Here is a 12079-nt window from a genome sequence, read left to right as displayed (position 1 = left end):
CCTTGTGTTCATCAAGAACCAAAGGCTTAGAAATAATACCAAGGCTTTAAAATAAGGTTTAGAAATGATACCAAGGCTTTAAAATAAGGTTTAGAAATGATACCAAGGCTTTAAAATAGCTCTAAGAATGTTTTAAGGGAACTAGTAGAACTACTGGCACTATTTCTTGCCAAGTAGATGGCTTGCAAAGGCCACTTAAAAATTCGGACTCATGGACTTGGCTGAATTTTTTTACCAGAGGCCACCAATCTGTTTATTCATCCATCATCAATGCTTTTTAGCAATTCCTAAAGTCTCTGGAGGACCCACTTTCAGTCACTTCATGTGACAGGCTCATTTAACTCCAAATGTACCCCTTTAGTGTTTGATAAACTTCATATTTTACCTCTTAATTAATTCTCTTCTCCTGCATTAAACTCCAGAAACACAGCAAGCTCATGCAAACACATTTCACATAGGATCTCGTTTGGGTGATAAAGCTCAGGGCACCAGTGTCTCATGAACTATTCCATGCTAAATTGTTTAGTGGTCTATTCATACAACTATTCTTATCTCAACAGAAATATCAAGTTGTTTCATTTCTTCAAATGAGTTTGTACCTCTTAAGTTAGGCACAATGAATTGTACCCTGGCTTCTTACTGGAGAGGACAAGGTTAAAAAAAATGAGATACTTTAGACTCTTTAAAGGTTGAAAATTGGTGCCAAGAACCTGAAAAAATACATTAGGGACTAGAATCCAAAAGAAGAAGATGGAGAATAATCCTTTAACTTGTAAAAACTATGTCTTTGGGCTTTATAGTTGATTAACACTGTGTAATCCTTATAATGGGGGAAAGCACTGGATGTTCAAGCTTCTAAAGGGAATTTGGTATTATTACAATTCAAAAATAAATAAATCAGTGATTTTTGTACCTTAGCAGTGTCAAAGCATGATTCAAACAAATGGCCGTGGGTTTGGATATGATGAATGCTAACCTATCTATCAAATAGGCACTTCAACCACTTCCGGTCAGCAGGCCATGTCCTGCTCAGTATGACAAGTATTTGTAGAGTAAGAAACAGGTGAACAGAAGACAGTCCTACCCTACCTTTTCCTTCTGCATGCTTGACCTCCAGACCTCCCACGATAAAAAGGTCCAAGCCTATCCTTTCTCTTTTGTCCATTTGATCAAAATCACAAGGGAGTGTCCATTAAACAAGATGACAGTATCAACTTCCCCTTTAACTAGGATTATTGATCTCCATGCCTAACCAGTTGTCAACTGCCTTACATTCCATATGCAAGTGAAATATGGGTCATCCACCAATTTATCTAGCTACTCAAAACATCTCTTCATCCTCTTGCTACTGTGTCAGTTTAACCCCAGAAGGATCACTGAACCTTCTGCAGGTGACCTTCCCATCTTACTCTGGACTTGGAGCATCTTCCCCGTGCTTCAAGCCTTGCATCTTCTCCTGCTTCCAGGTGCCCTGAGACTCTAGAGAAAGGCAGTAATGGCCAATCTGTGGAAAACCCACTAAACTCTCTGTGCTACTTTTTCTTCTGCTCAGAATCCTTGTCTGCTCTTCATAACTAAAAGTTCCAGAAATTATCGATAGTAGGAATCTGTCCTATCCTTGCCAAGCTAAAAATTTAGAAGATAATACAATTATATTCTCCATGAAGTCACACATTAGAACAGTGGTTTTCAAGCATTAATTTCCATCAGTATCACCGGAAGGTCCTGTGAAAACACAGATTCCTGAGCCCTACCCCAGGGTTTCTGATTCAGGAGGTCTGGGGTGGGGCCTGAGAACTTGCATTTCAAACAAGTTCCCAGGTGATGCTGATATTGCTGTTCCTGGGACCACATTGAGAACCACTTCCTTAGATTGTTCCAGAATGGCACTGCTTGTTTTCTTCCTTAGCCAGCCATCTCCATGGTGAGACAGTCCAGACTTATTGCTGTTCCTGGGACCACATTGAGAACCACTTCCTTAGATTGTTCTAGAATGGCACTGCTTGTTTTCTTCCTTAGCCAGCCATCTCCATGGTGAGACAGTCCAGACTTTTATAAGAAGAAAGCTCTTTCCCTTGCCTTAGAAGGCACTTGTCCATGACCTATATATAATGACAGGATATGAAAAACAGAGACTTAAGTATGAAGAAGCAAAATTCATAGAAATCTTAGCACATGTTTCTGGAACAGGAAACACGTTAATGAGAAATGAAACTCTCCTCTAAGCAAGAGGGATTCTAGGTACAAACTAAGTTAGCTTCCTTTATACAATAAGAAATATTTGGGGAGCAAATATTAAATGGTACCTTGTTCTTTAGTTAGTACTTGGTTGTAAGAGAAACTAACCCAGTTACAGGCTTAGTTATACAATAGCAAGAGCTATAGCTCATACATTTAGTTAGAACACTTCATACTACTCAGACTGTTTATAGGAGTTTATCCTGGAGGAATAGGCACAAACCATGGTTAAGCTGCTTGGTTTAATTTTTTAGCACTTGGAAAAAAAAAAGTACAGTAGTTTTAACACTCAGTCTTTGCAAACCTCCATTGAGGTCAAAGATTCCATTCATACGTACAAAATTAGTTTACAAATTTTTTGGCAATTTCATCTCAGTAACCCGTTTTATCCTATTGCCATTGTCCCAACCATTGAAAAAGTTTACAATAATTTACATAGAAATATTTTCAAAGTGCTTAAGAATAGTGATTGTTCTCTGGGATATTTACAGATGGCCTATACAATGTATGTACAGGTGGTATACACTATAGCACAAGTTTCATTGCTGGAATATGGCTTTCTAGGGAAAGTGCATATTTGGCCAGAGGTGGCAATACTGTCTAGAAATTCAAAGGTTACAGATACTTGGTAACCACATCCAAAGCTGAAGTAGAATGTGGACAAGACTATTTGCAAAAATAGTATAAAAACGGTCAAGTACACGAGCTTGATCCAACACAAAGGTATCTTGACGTTCTTCCAGGTGGGAGGAAGAAAGAGACTTCAGCTGCTGGCTCGGTTACCATTCCGAAGTGGAGTATTATTGGTTTAGACCTCAAAGGCCGAGACTTGTCTCAGAAATCAAGCTAGATCATCATCTGTGCTTACAACTGATATCTGTGGAAAAGAAAAAGTATGAAATGAGCTTGGTGACTGCTCACTGGTGGCAACTCTAGTTTCTAAAAAAGCAAGCTTTTGAGTTGGTCATTCAAAGACCCAACATGCTTAGAAGAGAAGTCAGATACAAAAGAGCAGTACGTTGAATCACTCATGCATTTAACTTGACCCAACTATACCTGCAAGGTAGAGAGAGAGAAGAGTGTGACAGATTCTGCCTATTCAGCTTAATGATCATAAGCCTTGGAAGAAAAATGTGAAAAGACACACGCGTGCCATGAGCTTGAGAGGGGGGTGCCCAGCAGTTGTTTTGTTCAGCCTGTTCCCTAAATGAAGGCCAAATACTCCATTTGGGTCTCAGCTGAAGAACCAGTGATTGACTACTGCTGAAAAAAAAGCTAGCTGTACCAGGTGGGACTGAATACTTTTCTAAGCATGTAGTAATTTTGGCTAAGGGAATCTTACCCAATATACTCCACTATACATGATCCCTATGTATGACATGCTACTTTACTTTTAAGTATCTAGGAGTCAATGGATTTAGCCCCTTTAAAAAAAGCTACTTGGTCCATGCTAATATTTACATGTCATTTATATAACCAAAAATATCTCAAATATTATAGTGATGACCTTAAATTGACCTACTTGCCATTCTTTGTGGTCCAGATGCTTATCAACTGACTGACACATGTACTAACAGGCCAGACTCTCTAATACACAGGTAGTATACAAAGAGTTCAGTGATCCATGACCCCAATGGCTCTTGTTAGCCCAAGTGGCCATACCTTGAGTTAGTGGCCTCCTTTCCAAAAACTCTCACTTCAAGCTATGACGTACATAAGACACGAAACTGACTTACTGCTGGGTATGTGTGTCCAACAGAAGCACTGTGTCTACCAATGTCTATTGAGAGGTCCTCTTCAGTGGTCTTCAAGTACACAGGATTGTCAAAGTTCATACTTTTCATGTTCTTGTGTTGCCAATTCCGCCACATCAAGTAGCCACCCACTGCTGCCATCACTAAGAGCACTGAAAAAAGAGCGTGACTTAAGTGAGGTCTAGTTCCAGAACATATAAAAAAGATAATGTATAGAAATCCATGATAACTGACATTAATAAAAGTTTCATGTGTACGAAGCTGAAATAACTTAGTATCTACCAATGTAGAATATAAATGGGCCAGAAGCTTGAGACAAGTTGAATTCAGTGGTTGTGTTATTCTATGTACTGGAGCTGTGCTGACCACACCCATCAGGGCAAGTGTAGAGTCCTGGGTCCCACCCCAGACCAGCTGAATTAAAATTGCAGAAGCATCTGGAGAGCTATTCTGGTGGTCCTGGTGTGCCATCTAAGCTTAGAATCCAATAATTTAGGACAAAGGAGCCATTTATAGAAAGAAAAATGCCTTATAATTCACATGTCTGATAATAGCTTTAGAAGTCCTTTTCCCAGGGGTTGAAAATTCTTAACTACTTTTAACTTACCCTCTATAAGTCCTACAACTCTTCAAGAAGGCATTTTAGCATCAGTGCAACTCCTCTGTTGTGAAGTATTATGCACATTTCAAAGCAGAATAGAACAGTACTTTGGTTAAAGGGACTTACTATAAAAGGGGATCAGTCAGGCTAACGACTTTGAAGTAGAAAGCAATAAGTACCTTTTATGTAATTGTTGGACATTTATCACTGCCAGTTGCTGTGCTGAGGATCCCACTGAGGAGAAATGTATGAGGTCTTAACTTAGTGCACTATATGGGGGAGGGAGTGAACGTAGTTCAGTGTCACAAGTGCTATGACAGAATAAGGGGCCATGGAAGGGGTGGCTGTAGATGAACTAGAAATGCCCATCGGGTATCTAAGAAGTTCATTGGATCCAGATGTGTAGGGTATCTACTTACAGAGAGGAAGAATGGCCCAGGCAGCAGAAGTCCCTTTTTGGGGAACACTGACCTCCGATACTGCTGTGGTCACATTGATCCCTACAGGGGAATAAAAGGAATCAGTTTAGTAGGATCTGAATTCAGACTTAGAAGTTTACCCACCAGGTAGAGAGCCTCATACCTTTGCACCCAAAGCCAAGGTTCAATATCTACTAGTCATACACCACGAACAACTCTGGCTGGCCTAGAAGTATTTGAGTCACATGCTGTAATGGTCATTTCACTAACAGCTCTCTAATAGAAACCTTGATAAGTCAGGTCAGGCTAAGATTTGCAGGTTCTAAGTCTTCGGAGTTTAAATATAGGTTACCAATCAGTGGCAGAACTATTAGTTAAAGGCTGCATTAATTATTTAAGCTATAGATACAGAGTGTGGCTGTTAGTTGTGATTAACAGTTTGCAGTACTGAACCCAATACCTCCAGGAACTAGTCCACTAGTTGGTGAAATTTCTGTTGTGATGGTATCTTTTGTCTCACTGTAAGTCACAGTAGTTGCAGTACCTGAATTATAAAAACCAAGAACCTGGTTAATGCCAAGGTTCTAGAGTGGCTAGCTGTTTAGTCCAGACAAGCCATGTAAAAGGTTATTTTAACACCAAGTGACACAGACAGAACACTGCTGAACTCAGTTATACAATCGTGTCAAAATCGAGAGAAACAGCAGTCTTCAGGCAAAAACAGAGATACATAAAACTTTGGGCAGAACAATCAGCATTTTGAATTTGACAATTCAAAATGATTCACAACCACACTTAAGGACCCCTCTAAACAATATTCCAGGCTCCTGGAAGTTACAAGAACTGTTCTCAAATTACTCTGGTATACCAGATTGTCTTGCAACTGTTGTGGCCCAGAATTCAGCTAATAAAAACCTCCCCATATGAGTTCCTGATCACAATAATGAGTTTAATTTGCCACTTAATCAAATGCTAAGAACAGAAGACTAAAATGCAAATTTGGTTAAAATGTGACTTTAAGCTAGTGTCATCCATGGAGGCAATGAGGTTTCCTTTAACTATGACCTTCCTTAAGCAAAATCAGAGTCCTCCCTCTTTGGAGGAAAATGTTAAGACTTTATTTAATTACCTGCAAGTTGGCTAGCTCAGTGCTGTTATGGGACTAATTGGTACAAATCAGTATGAAATACATTAACGCTTTAATCACCTATAACTCATCTAATGTTGAAATAGATTAAAAATCAGCTCCGAGGTAATGACGTGAATACCTGTCAAACAACAGTAGCAGATATGTTCTCAAATCTATTCCAAGAGATGGTTAAAACAGAATTCTTAAAATCCAGTCTAGTTTTTATAGCTAGTGTCTTATCACATTGCCTGTTGTATGTCTATCCTGCTTGTGGCTGAAATGCAAAAAGCCTTACTTTGGCACTCTCGGCCATTGTCCTGTAGATTGTACCCATTGGGACAGGAACAGGTATATTTTGGAGAGTGATCATTAATCTGCGGTGCTGGCAGGCAAAGGTATTCACATCCTCCATTTTCCATGTCTTCTTCACACCAATTCTTACCTAATCAGAAAAAAAAAAAGTTCTTTAAAAGAGGTATGCCTACTATAAAAAGCCTTGTTGTAGATGGTGAAGATATGATTCTTTGTCTCCAAGGAGCTTAAACCTGTCTACTCTGTCAAACCTTCAAGTGAGACAAATATCAATGAAGAACAAGTATCAATATCAATAAAGAATAAGTGCAGGCAGCATGCTCTAAGGATACCGGATTCAAAGACTCTTCTTGGAGGGAGAATATAGGAGTTAAGTCTTCACCAGATGGATGCCATAAGTATCAATATCAATAAAGAATAAGTGCAGGCAGCATGCTCTAAGGATACGGGATTCAAAGACTCTTCTTGGAGGGAGAATATAGGAGTTAAGTCTTCACCAGATGGATGCCACGGGAGGAGGTGAGGAAGGAGGTGAAGGACCAGGACTGGCTCTCACCACTGGCCGAAGGCTTAAAGTGGAGGCTCATAAGAGGAGACCAAGCATGTTCTCTTGGTTTTGTTTTGTCTTGTCCCCCAAAAGTGGAAAGGAACTCAGCTATAGGGAGGTCTGAGGGTTTCATTTAGATAGAGCCAGTCAAGTGCTTTGAACAGAAGACAATATGACCAGATATATTTGAGGTTCTACACAATCCTATACAAGATGTGTCATAGGGGGAGGGTAAGTGGTACGAGTCGAATTGTGTTCATCTCCAAAATTCATATGTTGAAGTACTAAGCCCCAGTATTTCACAATATGACCTTATTTGGAGATAGGGTCTTCACAGAGGTAACCAAGTTAAAATGAGGTTATTAGGGTGGACCCTAATCCAATATGACTGGTGTCCTTATAAGAAGAGGAAATTTGGACACAAGCACATACAGAGATGATGTGAATAGACACAGGGAGAAGAGGGCCATCTGCAAGCCAAAGAGGGCACCCTGGAACAGATCCTTCCCTCATAGCCCTCGGAAGGAACCAACCCTGCCAACACCTTGATTTTGGATGTTTAGCCTCCAGAATTGTGAGACAGTAAATTTCCGTTGTTTAAGGCACCCAATTTGTGGTACTTTGCTATGGCATCCCTAGCAAACTAACAGTAGAGAAAGTCTGTGGCACAAAAGCTACTTTGGAGGCTAGAGCAATGGTCTCAGCAAGAGGGACTGAAGGCCAAGGTGAAATGGAAGAAATAGAAATAAAAGCTCTGGCAGGAGGGAAGACAAGAGGGAAGACAGGAGCTTTAGTTCTGAAGCCATCTCACTAAGACACCAGAACTAAAAGGAACCAAACACCAGTGCGAAGTGTTTAAGGTACTATACAGGAGGGAAAAAGTTCCATTTTCAAGAAAGTTGAGCTGCTCAAGAGCTACTGACACCCAGTAGGTTCCGTGCCATGCTGCTGCCCTTAAAGTGTTTATTAAGTACTGTGCTTCTCCACGTTACCTGATGGCTGTACGAGCTCATGATAGATAATGATGTCTTGGGCATCATTAAGGTTGTTAACTAGCGTGGCCAGCTCCGATCCAGTGAATTTATTGGCACCATAAACTGCTTCATTTTCCCCATCTATCCAGTAGACACGATCCTAAAACAGAACCCCCAATTAAGATGTACACGAAGATTAATACAAGTCAATATCGAAGGTCATCATATTTACTGGCCATTTAATGAACCAAGGTTATTGAATGCTGATCTGGGACGTTAGATGTGAAACAGTAAGAGAAGAAAGTTCAGGTTCTTTGAAGCACTTTGAGGAATTAGTGTCTAATTTGTATCAGGTTTGAAGTGAGAGCAGTTTCTCAGGTCATGCTTCTCTGCTATTCCCTCCTTCTCCCATGACAGTTCTTTCTCCCCAAACTGCTATGATAACTCCAAGTATACGCTTAGATGCGAGACATGTGTCTTACCTCGAAGATCGTTAGTGCAAGAGGATGAGCTAGGAACTCCAGAGACTTTAGTACTATCCTACGATCTTGGCCGTTCAAGTCCACACTGGATAACATGTGCAACTTAGAATCAAGCCAGTACAGGCGGCTCTTTATAAGGTCTGGTAGGAAAAGAATTGACATTGTATGATCAGCCATTACTGTTCTGGCTTTCATTTAAAATATCTAAGGAATGCAATATTCTACTTTTGTGTTTCCTTTTCTAGCAGGAGATCTTAACAGTGGTCCCACAAACCTTGTGAGGCAGCATGCAGAATCTGTGCCCACTTTTGTTATTGGGGACTCAGATTCTCAAAGTAACTGACTTAAGANGGGACAGGAACAGGTATATTTTGGAGAGTGATCATTAATCTGCGGTGCTGGCAGGCAAAGGTATTCACATCCTCCATTTTCCATGTCTTCTTCACACCAATTCTTACCTAATCAGAAAAAAAAAAAGTTCTTTAAAAGAGGTATGCCTACTATAAAAAGCCTTGTTGTAGATGGTGAAGATATGATTCTTTGTCTCCAAGGAGCTTAAACCTGTCTACTCTGTCAAACCTTCAAGTGAGACAAATATCAATGAAGAACAAGTATCAATATCAATAAAGAATAAGTGCAGGCAGCATGCTCTAAGGATACCGGATTCAAAGACTCTTCTTGGAGGGAGAATATAGGAGTTAAGTCTTCACCAGATGGATGCCACGGGAGGAGGTGAGGAAGGAGGTGAAGGACCAGGACTGGCTCTCACCACTGGCCGAAGGCTTAAAGTGGAGGCTCATAAGAGGAGACCAAGCATGTTCTCTTGGTTTTGTTTTGTCTTGTCCCCCAAAAGTGGAAAGGAACTCAGCTATAGGGAGGTCTGAGGGTTTCATTTAGATAGAGCCAGTCAAGTGCTTTGAACAGAAGACAATATGACCAGATATATTTGAGGTTCTACACAATCCTATACAAGATGTGTCATAGGGGGAGGGTAAGTGGTACGAGTCGAATTGTGTTCATCTCCAAAATTCATATGTTGAAGTACTAAGCCCCAGTATTTCACAATATGACCTTATTTGGAGATAGGGTCTTCACAGAGGTAACCAAGTTAAAATGAGGTTATTAGGGTGGACCCTAATCCAATATGACTGGTGTCCTTATAAGAAGAGGAAATTTGGACACAAGCACATACAGAGATGATGTGAATAGACACAGGGAGAAGAGGGCCATCTGCAAGCCAAAGAGGGCACCCTGGAACAGATCCTTCCCTCATAGCCCTCGGAAGGAACCAACCCTGCCAACACCTTGATTTTGGATGTTTAGCCTCCAGAATTGTGAGACAGTAAATTTCCGTTGTTTAAGGCACCCAATTTGTGGTACTTTGCTATGGCATCCCTAGCAAACTAACAGTAGAGAAAGTCTGTGGCACAAAAGCTACTTTGGAGGCTAGAGCAATGGTCTCAGCAAGAGGGACTGAAGGCCAAGGTGAAATGGAAGAAATAGAAATAAAAGCTCTGGCAGGAGGGAAGACAAGAGGGAAGACAGGAGCTTTAGTTCTGAAGCCATCTCACTAAGACACCAGAACTAAAAGGAACCAAACACCAGTGCGAAGTGTTTAAGGTACTATACAGGAGGGAAAAAGTTCCATTTTCAAGAAAGTTGAGCTGCTCAAGAGCTACTGACACCCAGTAGGTTCCGTGCCATGCTGCTGCCCTTAAAGTGTTTATTAAGTACTGTGCTTCTCCACGTTACCTGATGGCTGTACGAGCTCATGATAGATAATGATGTCTTGGGCATCATTAAGGTTGTTAACTAGCGTGGCCAGCTCCGATCCAGTGAATTTATTGGCACCATAAACTGCTTCATTTTCCCCATCTATCCAGTAGACACGATCCTAAAACAGAACCCCCAATTAAGATGTACACGAAGATTAATACAAGTCAATATCGAAGGTCATCATATTTACTGGCCATTTAATGAACCAAGGTTATTGAATGCTGATCTGGGACGTTAGATGTGAAACAGTAAGAGAAGAAAGTTCAGGTTCTTTGAAGCACTTTGAGGAATTAGTGTCTAATTTGTATCAGGTTTGAAGTGAGAGCAGTTTCTCAGGTCATGCTTCTCTGCTATTCCCTCCTTCTCCCATGACAGTTCTTTCTCCCCAAACTGCTATGATAACTCCAAGTATACGCTTAGATGCGAGACATGTGTCTTACCTCGAAGATCGTTAGTGCAAGAGGATGAGCTAGGAACTCCAGAGACTTTAGTACTATCCTACGATCTTGGCCGTTCAAGTCCACACTGGATAACATGTGCAACTTAGAATCAAGCCAGTACAGGCGGCTCTTTATAAGGTCTGGTAGGAAAAGAATTGACATTGTATGATCAGCCATTACTGTTCTGGCTTTCATTTAAAATATCTAAGGAATGCAATATTCTACTTTTGTGTTTCCTTTTCTAGCAGGAGATCTTAACAGTGGTCCCACAAACCTTGTGAGGCAGCATGCAGAATCTGTGCCCACTTTTGTTATTGGGGACTCAGATTCTCAAAGTAACTGACTTAAGAAATGTTACTCACATTATAGAAAGTATTGAGAGGGACTAGCATTTTGTTGTTCTCCCCTGACAAGCCAGAAGAAAACTGTTATAAGCCTGCAATTCAGGAAATCCTAAGGCGCCTGTGGCAGGAGTATTTAGGATGAGAGTCTCCAACACCCAAGTTCACTGAATTTGTGTCATATATTAGGCCCAAATGGACAACAAGCTAGTAATTATGGAACATGTAATTTAGCAAGTCCACCATTCCACTTGCATTGTTCAGTTACTCTCATCCAAAATTCCTGCTATAGGAGCCAGAAGAGACATTTGCAGTAGTCCAGAATTAACCATGGAGTTAAGTTAAAATGCTATGAAGACAGATGAATTGTTGGTCAAGGATAAAAGGATATACATACCAAGTGTAATTCCATTAGGCCATTGGATGTCAACTGTCACCAGTGGGCGTCTATCAAATCCATTCATTCCTGCTTTCTCTATTTTAGCTGGTTCACCCCAGTCTGACCAGTAAACAAAGCTGGGAAGAGTTAAATTAGAAATTAGCCTCAGTGGTTTAGAAGGTATAAAGTTGTAGCTGAAAACAAAAGTTTAAAGATTGAACAGAAAACTCTAGGGATTGATTCTCTAGAGATAAATAGTAACACTTGAGAGGCTAAATTATGTTCTGGGTAAATAAAATTTAACACTAAGAATCTACGAGCTCATTATTAACTGTATTTATCTATATCAGTCTGACATTTAAATTTCAACCCAAAGTCACAAGATTATGTATTTTCTTTTTAAAAGGCCAATTCTTTCAGAGTTGTGAAAGATGAATATTCTTTAAGTTTTACAGGAGGGGCTGGTTGATTATGTTCTAATGAAGCTTCATGGAGGTCAGTTGTGGTTGCTACAGCCTCGGTCAACTTCCTACACTGCCTTTCTGTGTTACTTATCGGCAACCCCTCAGTTTCTAAAACATCTGTTTATTTCAATTGGACTTTCAGACAACCTGCACTTTCAGATAAAAACCTCAAAGCAATATGGTTACCAAAATCCCTGCAATTCATGCTAGTATTTAGGTTTGA

The 12079-nt window shown here is 40.3% G+C and overlaps 1 protein-coding gene across 2 annotated transcripts in view; it reads right to left on the bottom strand.

The window, feature by feature from the left end:
• Nucleotides 1-2461: 2461 nt before the first annotated feature.
• VLDLR (very low density lipoprotein receptor) overlaps nucleotides 2462-12079 on the bottom strand; it is a 34766-nt gene continuing 25148 nt past the window's right edge. Inside the window, exons 12-19 of one of the 2 annotated variants that reach the window (XM_008588335.1) lie at nucleotides 11411-11529; nucleotides 10673-10812; nucleotides 10209-10350; nucleotides 6437-6583; nucleotides 5473-5556; nucleotides 5013-5093; nucleotides 3975-4144; nucleotides 2462-3115 (exon numbers count right to left, since the gene is read on the bottom strand). In XM_008588335.1, coding sequence (XP_008586557.1) covers nucleotides 3080-3115; nucleotides 3975-4144; nucleotides 5013-5093; nucleotides 5473-5556; nucleotides 6437-6583; nucleotides 10209-10350; nucleotides 10673-10812; nucleotides 11411-11529 — 919 coding nt within the window. In that variant the 3' untranslated portion in view covers nucleotides 2462-3079. The remainder of the gene's footprint in view (nucleotides 3116-3974; nucleotides 4145-5012; nucleotides 5094-5472; nucleotides 5557-6436; nucleotides 6584-10208; nucleotides 10351-10672; nucleotides 10813-11410; nucleotides 11530-12079) is intronic. The other variant, XM_008588336.1, reaches the window with a different exon arrangement.

This window comes from Galeopterus variegatus, unplaced genomic scaffold (genome assembly GCF_000696425.1).
Source record: "Galeopterus variegatus unplaced genomic scaffold, G_variegatus-3.0.2 Scaffold4779, whole genome shotgun sequence".
In the NCBI taxonomy this organism is placed as follows: domain Eukaryota; kingdom Metazoa; phylum Chordata; class Mammalia; order Dermoptera; family Cynocephalidae; genus Galeopterus; species Galeopterus variegatus.
Note: the sequence above shows the minus strand (reverse complement) of the source record. Positions and strands in the feature narration are given on the sequence as shown.